Source organism: Ziziphus jujuba, chromosome 7 (genome assembly GCF_031755915.1).
Source record: "Ziziphus jujuba cultivar Dongzao chromosome 7, ASM3175591v1".
In the NCBI taxonomy this organism is placed as follows: Eukaryota; Viridiplantae; Streptophyta; class Magnoliopsida; order Rosales; family Rhamnaceae; genus Ziziphus; species Ziziphus jujuba.
The window spans coordinates 10794439-10808442 of record NC_083385.1 but is presented as its reverse complement, the minus strand read 5'-3'; the positions used below and the strand labels follow the sequence as shown (position 1 = coordinate 10808442).

General features: G+C 34.4%; 4 protein-coding genes across 4 annotated transcripts; 3 read left to right on the top strand and 1 right to left on the bottom strand.

Annotated features, from left to right (window-relative positions):
* Nucleotides 1-2765: 2765 nt before the first annotated feature.
* LOC125423736 (uncharacterized) lies at nucleotides 2766-3191 on the top strand. The gene has a single exon (XM_048478868.1). The coding sequence runs from the start codon at nucleotides 2766-2768 to the stop codon at nucleotides 3189-3191; it is 426 nt and encodes a 141-aa protein (XP_048334825.1).
* A 1824-nt stretch (nucleotides 3192-5015) lies between these two features.
* LOC125423889 (STS14 protein-like) lies at nucleotides 5016-5766 on the top strand. Its single transcript, XM_048479669.2, has one exon. It carries the CDS (start codon nucleotides 5060-5062, stop codon nucleotides 5582-5584), a length of 525 nt encoding a protein of 174 aa, XP_048335626.2. The 5' UTR covers nucleotides 5016-5059; the 3' UTR covers nucleotides 5585-5766.
* Nucleotides 5767-6491: 725 nt separating this feature from the next.
* LOC125423845 (STS14 protein) lies at nucleotides 6492-7224 on the top strand. Its single transcript, XM_048479435.2, has one exon. It carries the CDS (start codon nucleotides 6595-6597, stop codon nucleotides 7180-7182), a length of 588 nt encoding a protein of 195 aa, XP_048335392.2. The 5' UTR covers nucleotides 6492-6594; the 3' UTR covers nucleotides 7183-7224.
* A 799-nt stretch (nucleotides 7225-8023) lies between these two features.
* Nucleotides 8024-13475, bottom strand: LOC107408428 (uncharacterized). The gene is made up of 12 exons (XM_016015821.4): nucleotides 12831-13475; nucleotides 12641-12716; nucleotides 11709-11781; nucleotides 11433-11513; nucleotides 11223-11339; nucleotides 10566-10991; nucleotides 10033-10436; nucleotides 9800-9899; nucleotides 9626-9685; nucleotides 9462-9548; nucleotides 9100-9228; nucleotides 8024-8569 (listed from the first exon to the last, which is right to left on the bottom strand). Exons 2-12 carry the CDS (start codon nucleotides 12712-12714, stop codon nucleotides 8264-8266), a joined length of 1857 nt encoding a protein of 618 aa, XP_015871307.3. The 5' UTR covers nucleotides 12715-12716; nucleotides 12831-13475; the 3' UTR covers nucleotides 8024-8263.
* Nucleotides 13476-14004: the final 529 nt, after the last annotated feature.

The following is a 14004-nucleotide window of genomic DNA, read 5'->3' as shown; positions in this document are numbered from 1 at the left end:
ATATAGTAATTTCTATGAAAGTTCCTATCATCATTTTCAACAAATTTTTTATTGATTTGGTCCTCAAGTTGATTGAAAAGTTATAAAAGTCTTGTTTATTAATATTGAATGGATGTGGTTATTGCACATAAGAATTTCGCTTTCACATTCTCCTTTGCATAGACCCACCGGTGTATGATGGCTGTTGAGCATTATTATTAGCTATATATATATATATATATATATATATTTTTTTTTTTTTGCGGATTATTAATAGCTATGTATATACATATAGTCTTTTAATAATGCATATACCTATAAATTTTATTTTTTATTTTTTACTTTTACATATTATTTGATATAGACAGAAGCAAATTAAAACATGCAGATATCTGTAATATATACAAATTATATATATATATATATAGATATGTTTTATTATATATAAATAAAATTTTATTTGGATTTATTTTTTTAATTTCGATTAATTATACGGTTAATTAAAAGTAAGTATGTGTATATAATTACAAAAGTGTGACATATATTGATGAAGTGGGTGTGACAAAGAAGGAGAATATTGGCATTAAATAATTTAGTTAATGCTTGAGACATCCTAAACAAATGATAATTTGGTTCCTAACATGACTTATGGGATCGGAAAATATAATTATAAATGATGCCTATTAAATAATTTTAAGGGAAAAGCCATTATGCGAGCTTTCGTTTTCAATAAACAATTGCTTTTAGGAGGACATTCTTGGACGTGGATCAACACTGGCAAGAAACCTAATACATTGACGTTATACCAGAAATAAAATGTAGTTATCAACTTTTTAACATTAAGGTATTTATTTATCTTTTTATATGTGAGACATTGGGATGAGCTGCATGAGTATTATAGAAATAGAAACTATATTATTAAAATGAAAATTAACAGGTAAGGTTTTTTTGATTATAAATTAACACGTTATCTTAGTTTATGAAGAAGTATCATATTGTAAAATGGAAAACAACATTAATGATTTTATATTGAATATTTGTTTGCGGATATGATACTAGCTAGCTTGGTCTAATAAATTTATCCCAAGAAATTAATTACATGTAGTAAAATACAAGCATTGTCCATTGATGATTTTAACTTTTTTTTTTTGGGTGCTTATTTATAATATTTTTTTAAAATTATATATATATTGTCTATGCATTATTTATATATACTTTTCAATTTTCATCCGACATGGACTTTTCGCAGAAACCATATATATAAATAATATATGTGACTTGATGATTGTATCCTTATCCTTATTAATGATTGCACACAGTTTACTACCCCAAAAAAAAAATTAAAAAATAAAATAAAAAGATTACGACACAATAAAATTTTTTTGAAGTGATTACGACACAATTACAAAAAAATTTGAAGTACTCTAGTCACAAATAACATTTTTCAAAAAATAATCATTCCTTTTTTTTTTATAATTTTAATCTTAGCACCCACTAACACTGACTTTATCGCATGTTATTAGAACAATTATTTCTTCAAAAGAGACCATAAGCAGCACACTCTTAGAGGAGATTAAAATTAAACTGCGGGATAATATTAGAGTATCCTGTAAGTTTTGCCAATAAAATACTAAAATAGTCTTCTTCTTCTTTTTTTTTTTTGTTGTGTGTGTACTTGAACTGTGCACATATATATATATATATAATAGGTTAATAATTCTCTGAAATCCTACTAATGGGTGTACTTGTTTTTTTGGTGAATTTTTTGGGGTGCACTTGAACTATGATATATATATATATATATAACAGGTTAATAATTCTCTGAAATCTAATTCATTTTATATAATTACATAATAAAATCTATACGCATCAATTTTCGATTTAAACAATGAAAATGAAAAAAACTAAAAAATATGACTTTTTTTGAGCATTTTCTGTCGAATTTTCGTATCTTCACTTACTAAAAAATTAGAAGCTTATGGAACTAATATTGACGTGGTTACTTTTTAACGGCTACGTGGAGCCTATGTTATTATACCCGGTCAGTGTTACAACTTCATAGTTAATTAATTCCTTAAGTTTCAATAGTCAATGTCGTTGTTCAGGAATAATCTGTAAAAACAAATTTAATAGGAAAATAATGAAGCTAATTATTTTAATCAATTGTTGAAAAAATAGAAAGTAATAAAAAATCCAAAAGTTTCATCACAAAGTTTGAAACAATTTCTTTGGTATGTATTTCTAGGACTAAGAAGAGAGGTTTCTTCATTACCAAAAAAGGAAGAGATGGATTTCTACACACACTGGAGAAATCAAACACTCAAATACCCATAAAATCTACTTATTAAAAGGCAAAAATACAATTTTCTTTTTAAAATGAATAAGAACATTATGAAAAAACCAGACCTTAATTAATCTATTTGTTTAAATTTCGGATGAAGGTCCATGTCATATTTGGGTTTGAAAAAGGGATAACCTTTCACATGACAACTAAGCTACAATCTTAACGTACGCATTAAAACTCCTGATCGAGCTTTGAAATCGAGAATCCCCCCACAGACGACTTTCATTTTTATTTTTAATTTTTTTCTCATTAAAACATAAACAATTTCTACTAGGAAACTCAGCCAAAATAAAAACCCTATTTTTATTTTCAAATAAAATCAACAAAAAGATACCAAACCCATTCACCACCACTTCCAATACCATCCATTTCAAGAACCATCCAAAATTACAAAACCAACCCATTTGGTTTTTATTTTTTTAATTTACAGAAACAGCGAAAGATGGGTGTTTGTGCTTCCTCTCAGAACATCAATACAAGAAGATCAAGTGGAGGAGGAGGAGGAGGAGGAAGATCAGCGACCATGATGGATGATGCATCATCATCATCGAGATGCAGCAAACTGATCCACGTGGACGGTAGAGTACAAGAGCTGAAGCAGCCAATTCAAGCCAAGCACATAATATCCAACAATCCTAACTGTATTCTATGCAGCTCCGATTCCATGTCCGTGGGAGTTTGTGTGCCTCTTGTCCCTGAAGAGGAATTCCTTCAACCCGGTCAAATTTACTTTCTCTTACCACGCTTTCAAGCCAAACAGCCACTCTCCCTTCCTGACCTCTGTGCTCTTGCAATAAAGGCTAGCTCTGCTCTTTCTAATAGAACCGTCGACCTTTCCTCTATCAATTCTAAGTTCAATCTCCGTTGATGATCGGTCGGAATTTTCTCTCATAAAACTGAAATTACCAGTTCGTCCACGGTTTATTTATTTATTTATTATTATTATTTTTTCTCTTCGTGGAACGGAAGTCAACCCCATTTGTTATGGGATTTAATTTTTAATTTTTAAGGGGGGGAAAAATATATATATGTATATATATATATATATATATTTATTTGCCATTGAAATGTGTAAGCAAAATGCATGCGCAAATTTTTTAGCGATGTGGGCGGTAGGCGTTTTCCGACTTCCATCTTTTTGGCACGTATTTATATGTTGGCTAAGCCGCTTTCTTCTGTGAATTGATGACTCAGAATGTGAATATGAGGTTGTAATTTGAATATATGTAGAAAATATATGAAAATTGGACTTCTTTTTTTTTTTTAAATATGAAAATTGAAACTTTAAGGAGATTACGTGGGTGATCATCCAAATGTCCTTAATAAACTACAATTTTAGAAGCAAACTAAAACTGTGGAAGCTACCTATATCTAAGTTTTTATTTTTATTTTTTTGTGGATGATATTATTAAATTGAGGGTGAAAAAATTTTACTGGGTCAGAAAACAGTTATTTTGCAATAATATAATCAATATTTGGAGGTAATTTTCAGAACTCTAACTTAATCCATATAAAGTGTTTTCCCACAAAAAAAAAAATCTTAATCCATATAAAGAGGAGGGTGACCGGTGACGGATGACTCAATTTTGCAATAATATAATCAATATTTGGAGGTGATTTCCAGAACTCTAACTTAATCCATATAAAGTGTTTTCCCACCCAAAAAAAAAAAAAAAAAAAAAAAAAATCTTAATCCATATAAAGAGGAGGGTGACCGGTGACGGATGACTCAATTTTGCAATAATATAATCAATATTTGGAGGTGATTTTCAGAACTCTAACTTAATCCATATAAAGTGTTTTTCCACCAAAAAAAAAAAAAAAAAATCTTAATCCATATAAAGAGGAGGGTGACCGGTGACGGATGACTCAATTTAGCTATAATTTGTGCTGATTAGAGAGACACCTGGAGAGGCCCATGGACCATCCAAAATTCTTCAATGATGGGACTTTGTTGTTAGGCTACTTAGGACATAAAGAGCCCAAACTGAAAGGAACGATTTATTTTTATTTATTTATTATTATTATTTTTTTTTTTTTGAAAGAGAAGGAACGATTAATGTACCGGTTAGATCTACCCTTACCAAGTTTCCTCTAGCTCATGAAATCATCAACAACATGACTTTCAACAGAGGTATAATGAATTCTATGAACATGATCATGATCATCATCTACCAAACATGTAGAGGGAAATCTTTCAACTTCCTTGATCGAAGGTCATTGGATCTGCAACATGAAGAAGAACGCGGGCTTAAGGATTATCATCCAAAAAGGCCCATTTATTCTTTTCTACACCCAACGATGGGTCAACCCTGTTCCATGTGTAACGATTCTATTCTGTTTTTGCAAGTGATGCTCTTATACTCTGTTTTACAAGGGCAGGATCCAACAAGCCGAGCGTGTCTTCAGATTCGTCTTGCAGGTATGCCAAACTTATAAATGCACCTCACATGGGGCTAAGGCTAAGGGCTAAGCTAACTCCCTTAAAGGTCAAAAGTCAACAACCTCACGTGCATTGTTGATCTCGCGCCATCAATTTCTTTCTTTAACTAGCAAAAAAACTAGAACAGAACCCATAATGTACCTATTTCAGCACCCGTTTTGGTAAACCATTATTCCTGTCTGAGAGCCCTATATTCCCAACTCTCCTATGTTTCTCATTCTTCTCCCTATAAATTATAGACCCTTTTTCCTCAAAATCCCAATCCAGGAATTAGGATTCGATTAAACAAAAACATGGGTCATAGCTTTCCAGCACTAGTAGTGGCTGTAACCACATGTGTAATAAGTTCAGTCCATGGTGCAGCCCCTCCGAGTCCTAGTCCAGATGCAGTGGCGAGTGAGTTTCTGAATGCTCACAACCAAGCAAGAGCTACAGTGAGGGTTGGTCCCCTCAAGTGGAGCGAGCTTCTGGCCAAGGCTGCGAGCCAACTTGTGAGATACCAAAGGGACAAAGCGGTATGCCGGATGGCCAACTTGGATGGCATCGAGTTCGGTGGAAATCAGTTTTGGGGTGCTGGCGTGGTGGGGAGGTGGACGCCGCGCATGGCCGTAGATAGCTGGGTGGACAACAAGAAGTACTACAACTACGCCAAAAACTCCTGCATGCCTAACCAAAAATGCGGTACATATACGCAGGTGGTATGGAGGAATTCAACGGAGCTTGGTTGCTCTCAGGCTTGGTGCATCAAGGAAAAATCCATCCTCATCATCTGTTTCTATAATCCTCCAGGGAACTATATAGGAGAGAGACCTTATTAGACACATAACTTAATTTATTATATGTAGCTCGGTCAGAATTTAGAGCCTCTTGGTCCACTAAAATAATTATGATCCATTCTATACTTCCACATAAAATGTACTTTACCAAGTTCAAATTTTAAACCAATGCTACCGCCATTTCATATGCATTATGCAACTTATATAAATTTATATTCAATCTAGACGCGACCATATATGGAATGGTATTATGAGTTTATTGTGTCTTAAATGGCTGGGCTATCGGTTGAGACATGTTATTCGAAGTTCTAAATGATCAATATTTTTCTAACATTACGTTAACACAGCTATATGATCTAATTAGCTAATATGGTACCTTCAAATCCTAAATTTACAGAGATCCCTCAAATAGGGAACGGCTTAGTACGTGGGTGGAAAATTTCAACTTGATCCAATAACGCACTGGACCCGTAATAAGAAAGAGGAAACTGGGCCTAAAATAGAAGTTATGGTGTCAAGCCCAAATTTTCCATAAGAAGATCACATTCACACATGTCTAAGAAGGCCTGTTTAGGATTGGGTCTCTTAACTGGGTGAAAGTTGAAACACAAGTCCTCCATGTTTAACTTAAACCCACGTTCTGTTCAGTTCTGTGTTTGTCCTGTTCTAGCAGGGGACTTTCATTTTCTGTTGCGATGTTACCAAGCGTGTCCTTTATTTTTCTGTTTCGTCTTGTATCTGCCAACTTATAAATGAACCTCACATGGAAAGCCAGGCTCCGGCCCACATACAGAGGACAAACTTAATCAAATTAACTAATTAATTAATTATTAGAAAGTGGGATTTAATTTTTAGACCTTGGGAAATGGAAACAAGTTTATATATATATTTTACCACTCAATACCATGAGGATTGTGGACATCACAAATTTTTTTTTTTTATATTTAATTTTATTTTACCTACTTTTCTTTATTTTATAAGTAGCAGACAGCGAGGTAGACCAAAGTCCAAACCCGTCTGGGTAACAATTTCCTAAAGGTCCTCCTCTATATATGTTCCCCCTGCATGCACTTCATCAATTGATAATAGCATTGAAAATGGGCCGTGCCTTGGTAGGATCAGCGGTGGCTGTAGCCGTAATAAGCCTGATGATCAGCTCCGCCATCGTCCATTGCGCCATGGATCCTCCAGTTCAATCGCCAATCAATTCAGCCGCCAGGGAATTTCTGGAGGCTCACAACCAGGCAAGAGCCTCAGTAGGAGTTGGTCCTCTCAAGTGGAGCGAGACGCTTGCAAATGCCACAGGTCGAGTTGTGAGATACCAGAGAGATAAAATGGGTTGCCGTTTTGCGGAGCTGAACGATATAAAATTCGGTGCCAACCAGTTTTTCGGTGGTGGATCAAGTAGTGGATGGACGCCTCGCATGGCGGTCGATAAGTGGGTGGGAGAGAAGAAGTACTACAACTATACCAGCAACACGTGCGCGGCCAATGAGAAATGCGGCACGTACACGCAGGTGGTGTGGAGGAATTCGACGGAGTTGGGTTGCTCCCAGGCTAACTGCGTTAAAGAAATGGCCAGTCTCATCGTTTGTTTCTATAATCCTCCTGGCAACTATGTAGGAGAGAGACCTTATTAACGCACTTCTGTATGAATAAATAATTTTATGGTCCTTCTAATATCCTTGTTTCTTTTTTTTTTTTCTTGTTTTGAATAATTTTAGTGGATTTTCTTAAAAATTATATATATATATATATATATATATAGTTTAAATTAAAGAGTGAGAAGCAACATATATTGTATTATAATATGTTGAAAATTATTTGTCATTAATACTCCACCGACACCCCAAAAAAAAAACCACCGACAGATGCGATCCAATAATTTGGAATACGTTCTTGCAGAGACCGGACATGGTACACAACTGACTGCTGGTAAAATAATTGGACCCTAATCAGGATAAAAGTAATTATTTTTAGTTTTTTTGGTAATAAGGAAAAAATAATTATATTTCCTATTTATGGCACTCCCACTTATAAAATAAATTGGAATTTTGTCCTAACAAGTGCAATATATTATATCAATTACGCTTAGAGATTTTTTTTTTTTTTTTTTTGGGGTTAATGCTAGTATTAAATTATTTATTCTCCCATACGTGCAAAAATTATTATAATAATCTCTTTCTATCTTTTTTCTTTAATTTTTTAATTCAATAACAAAAAAAAAATCTTTTCTTGTAAAGAAGACGTACTACTGTGTTTCGTTTATTAGATTGATCTCTTTAGCTTCGAGATGCGATCTGTTAAAAACAATCGTCCCAACTCAAGCATGAACTCTTTCAAGTTTTGAAAGGAATTATCAGGCAAGCAAATGAATATGGTAGTTTGTAGGGAATTGTAGCTTTCAGATCAGAGATGGGGCATTACTCTAAATTTTATTTACACTAGTAAAAGCATGATTTCAACTCATTCAAAGCATTACAGCAATCACAAAAAATTGTCATAACATCCTAGGATGGAGATTACAAAATACGGATGCAAAAATGCCGCAGATTTCGCACGCACCATTCTTTTCCTATTTTACTTTTTTTTTTTTTTTCTTTTTTGTTTTCTTCTACTTTGTACAAAATGATACATAAAATCTTCTGTTATAAAAACCACAGAAACAATGCAGATAATGGAATGTGTTCAAAACAGAAGAGATCCCATGCAAAACATTTTTCACTTGACCAACTCTTTGAAGATTAGATACCGGAAAGCAAAATTATGAGGAATCCATTCGATGGTCTTGCGGGACTTCCCAGCCTGCAAACTTTTCTTAACACTTTTCCTTAGAGATTCTGGCAATGTCTGTTGGATCATCTCCAACACACCAGCAGGACATAAACCTGAATCCTTTGCAAATGACTCAACTATCTTTGGTAGAAGAATCTTCTTGTCCTTCCTTACGCCGAAGGTAGCTCTAATGTATTCTTCTTTTGCAGCTTCCAGTTCTTGTACTACTCTCTTGGGTGTGTATACACGAACCTTAAAAAGAAAAATACAAGATTCTTAAAGCTCCAGTCTCAGAAAACAAACTAAACAAAAAACACATGGTTCAATTTAATTTTTCTTTTACATAGTTAAATGTATATAATTGACGTTGAAGATTTTCTATCTCAATTATTACTGCCCACCTGCACCTTTGTAAAAACAGATTGATCAAAATTAGGAAGGTTTTTAGAATCTGGAAAACTAATGAGTTAAAATCTGTACTCCACACCATATAACATAAGCTTCTGTATAGCAGTTGACGAGTTGTAAGGATATACTCATATAGGTGTTACACAGTGCAGAGCCACATATGGATATTGGTTTGTCTACGTCATTGGTTTTGCTAGCTTGTTCAGGATTTAAACCGTAGATGCAAAAAAAAGAAGTAGTAAAATTCTGAATATTTTCAAGTTGAAACAATATCTTAATGGTTTGTTGAAAAATATTCAGTATTAGCTTGCAAGTTCAGAAGAGTATTCACAGATGAGTTCACATATATGCTGCAGGGATCAAGAATTAAGTACCGCAGGGTCAGAATGGCTTCCCGAACAGAGTGCAAAATGTAAAAGGGGTTCTGGATGGTCAATCGCATATGCTTGTCGTTCATCTCCAGTCTTGAATTTTGTTCTCGGAGAAAGCAACAAGCGAATCCACTACAAGCACAGGCAGGAGATATAAGCTAAAAAATTCAATGCATAGAAGTCTCCCTTAGTGTAGTAAAAACTTAAACAACCCAATGCATATAGAGTGTTGTGTGTATGCATGCTAGAGAGGATAGTATAGCTAATTTTCATCACTAACCCCAGTAACCAAAAAAAAAAATAAAAAGGCTTCTTTTCATATGAAATAATAACTTTTAAATGAAATTATGAGATTTTGAACCCACCTGTCCAGGACGAGACATACGACAACCTAGGATAGAACTCTGTATCGTGTCTGCACTGATTGTATGACCCCCAATATTATATGCAGCCTGCATGGTGCAAAAAACTAAGTAAACAACAATCCACTCAGTTTTCACCCCAAGTAAAACAGAAGAAACTTCCTTACCTTCAACAGTAAAAATACCCTCTTTACATTGTTTTGTGGAATGCCATAAGCCAAAAATGCCTATTAAAAAAAAAAAAAAAGAAAGAAAGAAATTAACTGCAGTTTAATCATAACCATCCAAAGGATGGAGAATCAGCATTGTAAGTTTAACAATTTGCTTGTATGAACCATTACATGCATCACCAAAGCATTGTGTACGTTGATCCAGAATGCAAGCTTCTCTTCACGTTTCAACTTCCTTGGATCAACTTCCTCTAGTCGACTAATTAGTGATCTGTAAGAGGGTTCCTTCATAATTAAACTCTAAGAATAAATAGATTGTAGTTGATGTCAAGGTAGCTTCCATAACACCCACATCAACAAGTAGATTATCTATTTAAGGAATAATACCAGTTAAAAATTGTTACCTGAAGTTTTGTAGCAAGTCCTCGATATCACCTAACTTTTGACTATCTCTATAAATCCATGGCACTTCAACCATTGTGCTGTATGGCCCACTAAACTCTTTGAGTCCTTCCACATGAAAAGGATTATCCAATCGTACATCAAAAGAAGAATTATTCCTGAAGCCTGGACTCCACATATCGCTTTGCTCCATAGGGGAAAACGCACTCATTGATGACAATGATGAATTGGGAGATGAAAGGCCATTATTTGTCAAGGGAGGGTCTGAAAGCTTGCAATATATATTTGACATGCATTTAATCATATCCTCTGAAATCCTGTTGGGTGTCTCTGGTATATGATCAGAAATGCAAGTACCAAGATGCTCTGCTAGACTAATTAAATTTGATGAAGAATTTTGAGCATACTGTGGAAAAGCAATTAAAAGTGTGCATCCGAATTAGCACATGATGTAAGACTAATCACACTTACATAGCATATGATTCTGGTTGACTCCGGAATTAGCATAAATTGTAAGATTAAGTATGGAAGTTACCTCCATCATGGATAATGGTTGGGAATGACATGCACGCAAAGCTTTAACCAAAGACTCATCCGTTGGAGTAGCTCTAGTTGAAAAAGCAGAACGCTGCGAAAGTGAGGAGTGACAACGGTGAACATTTGAATCTAAAAGCTTCTCCTCTCCTCCAATTCCATTGGATTCTTCCAATATATTTCCACGGAACTGACAACCAGATTGGACAGCTGAACTTTCCCCCTTTGATATCATATCAGGTTGGGAGATCTCAAACAACCTTCTTCTGGGGGTAGTAAGAGGTGATTTTAACCTTTCATCCTTTGATGGAGACATAGAGCATACTTGTCCATCAAATGCTTTCCGGTATAAGGAGAGAAGATATTGTTCCAAATGCACAACTTCCAGTTCTAGCACTGCAATCTCCTTGATTAGTTCTGTGGCTGGCTGGTGTCACATAAAGCAGTTTTTAAAATGGATTACAAAAGAAATAGCAGTTTCACAATATGAAAATCAAAAAGAGCCAACCCGGAGATTTACGTTAATCTTAAATTGTGACCGTGCATGAATATAAAGCACAGTAGTGAATACCAGACTCGGATTGTTAAAGCGAACATAAAACTCACGTATGCATATACAGAAAAGTCTTAAAAACAGAATCAGACAAAAAGTAGCCACCTTGGGAATGGCAGCGTCATCTGTATGATCAAGGGTTGAAGATCTATAACCCAATGCTTTTTCTAAAGCGCAGCGGACCTGAAATTGGTCTTGTAATCTTTTCTCAAGATGTAGAATCTGCATACAGGATCGTAAATGAAATTAATATGTAATTACATTGTAAATTCTATTCCTGGAATAAAGATGGACATGGACGAGTTTTGTTTATGCCTCTTGTTTCAAAGAGTCGTGCGCTTCTGCCTTAGGAGATTGCTTCTTGGTAGCAATACAGTCTTTCACCTTCCCCACATCCTGGTGCAATACAAAATCATTAACTCTCAAAATTTCTGGTCAAATTATGTTCTGAAAAGACTACTAACTTTTCATACACAGACTGTAATGAAGAATAAATATCTAACAAAGAAGAAAAGGGAAAGTTAAATATATCAATATTCTAATAGCTTGGCAAGTTCAAGAAAAAGACCAGAATGAAGTATACAAACTTACCAGTTTTGCACGGTTTGCTGCTTCCATGGAACAATCCAATTCATCTCCCCCAACTCCTTTCTTATCAGGAAAACTGCCAATGCATAAGAACGTATACAAAGAGTTAATATGTATTGACTGGAAAACACAGGATTTAATGTGTCTCATTCCATTTCTCCGTCACTTCCCAGTTAATCTGCTATCCAATAATGTTAAAGAAAAAAAAAAAGAAACACAATATATTCTCCCTCACTTTATTCGGTTACCCAAAAAAAAATAAAAATAAAAATAAAAAGGGAAAAGGAGCAAAGAAGATAACCAATGACATCAATCAGTTCTCTTAGGATTTATATTAATGTTAAAATGCTAACGGGTCCACTAGCATTCAGTTACCAAAATCTCATTCCAAGACGTTTTTTCATTACAACCCAAAAATAGAAAAAATCAAAGTGATCGTTAAACAGAACGAAGAAAAAAATATGAGGAAGTAAAGAAGAAGGAATAAAAAAAAAAAATTAAAGATATTCAAAACAAAAACTGTAAATCTCTTCCGACAAGTTAAAAAACTCCTAAACTTTTCTGGAGCTTTGAATCTCAGGAAAAAAAAAATATATATATATATATATATATATATTCAGGCTTCGCTCCAATGGCATTAAATGACTAACATCAATGTTAGCAAAAAGGAAGCTAAGTATTGTCGGGATTGTGGGCTGAGAAGAAAACGATCAAAGTTGGAGAAGGAAATACAATTGGAGATAAGCTGCCGGTGAGCATTTCCAGCTGTGAAAAACCAGGTTCCCATTTTCCCCAACAACCCATTTCAGAAGTCTTTCCGGTTCTGATACCCATCAGGTATGCAAAGAAAAAATAATGTGAGCATAATGATTGCTAGCTAACAAAATTTAATTAATTAACCCTGCAACAAAAATACATAGAAATTAAATTTGTACCTCACAGAGCGCTTGTGCTTTGGAATCACTTTCAATCCTGGCATTTTACCATCTCCACCACCTTCAAATCCCATCTCTGAAAAATTTCTCAACAAAAAAACAATAACTTCAGTAAACAAACATTTCCCAGAAAAAGGAATTGGAATAAATAAAAAAAAAAAAATGTAAAACAGAGCAAAAGAACAGTTACCAAAATAGTCCAGAACAGAACAAGTGGAGTGGTCAGATGGAAATGTTTTAAGAAACGAAATAGACCCACTAGTCTAAAAGACCAAAGGGGTTATTTGAGACTTCTAATTAGGCTTCCAAGCTTCACTTGGCTTCTTGCATTTTGCAAAAGTCAGAGCTTCCAGGAAGTAGCCATTCATTTGCTGCTAATAAAGTCTGAACAAAGCAGAGAGCTAAAAATGGTGTTGCATAAAACCGACGAATACGGCTGCAAAAAGATGCGGCTTTTGACCAGTGAGCTTCTCTTTGAAGCTAGTTTATTCTGTAAATCTACTATCTTTTGATATGGAGGGGGCTTTTTTTTTTCCTCTTTTCTTTTTTCTTTTTCTCCTTACATTAAAAGATGTAAGCCATTTCTTTCATGGGCTTTAGTTGAAGAAGAAAGTTTTTTCATAGACTAATAGTTGCAATGATAGACCCCCTAAATGTCAAAGTGTAAAAAGTAAGACAATGTTCCCTGGACCAGGAGAGATCCAAAAGGACAAATTGGAGGAAGATAAATAGTCCCTCTACTACTTGTATTGTGAAAGATATTAATATTTTAATAGCATAAACCCAAATTTCCACATTCTATTTTCTTGTTGGGAAGCAAGTGGGAGTTGGTGACCGTCCGTCCCAAACTTTGTCCCATATTGTTATGCATGGCCTGCTATAACCTTATATGTGTGCCTCCATTACACACAGCATTCATTCTTCACCTATTAGCAATTAGAGGCCAAAAAATTAATCTTATTAGATGGAAAGCAATAAGGAAATCAAGCAAACCCACTTGCAAATTATCATAAAAACTTAAGAGTTTTAAGATTTAACTTATGCAGTTTCCTATTTTCATGGGTATATAGAATTCTCGAAGTTGACACATATATGAGATTACGTACTGTCATTATCCACAATCTTCTAAGAGAAAATTTCATACAGCCATCAACTGAATTTTCCTCATGGCACGGTACATGAAAACCAGCTTTTTCAATTATTTTGCAATTGTTTCGATGGATGCGATTCACTTTCCTCGAAAATTTGTGTGTTGGTGTTGGATGATTACTGATATGATTACTTGCTGATGATATAGCATACGGAAACGACTTTGGTTCTGCTAGATTCAGAACTCTTAACCAACCAAAGTCACAAATTGGATA

Coding starts and splice junctions, on each gene's coding strand:
- LOC125423736 (XM_048478868.1), top strand. CDS start 2,766: ATGGGTGTTTGTGCTTCCTCTCAGAACATCAATACAAGAAGATCAAGT.
- LOC125423889 (XM_048479669.2), top strand. CDS start 5,060: ATGGGTCATAGCTTTCCAGCACTAGTAGTGGCTGTAACCACATGTGTA.
- LOC125423845 (XM_048479435.2), top strand. CDS start 6,595: ATGTTCCCCCTGCATGCACTTCATCAATTGATAATAGCATTGAAAATG.
- LOC107408428 (XM_016015821.4), bottom strand. CDS start 12,714: ATGGGATTTGAAGGTGGTGGAGATGGTAAAATGCCAGGATTGAAAGTG. Junction 11,782..12,640: donor AAGCACAAGCGCTCTGTGAG/GTACAAATTTAA, acceptor ATGCATTGGCAG/TTTTCCTGATAAGAAAGGAG. Junction 11,340..11,432: donor ACGACTCTTTGAAACAAGAG/GCATAAACAAAA, acceptor TCCTGTATGCAG/ATTCTACATCTTGAGAAAAG.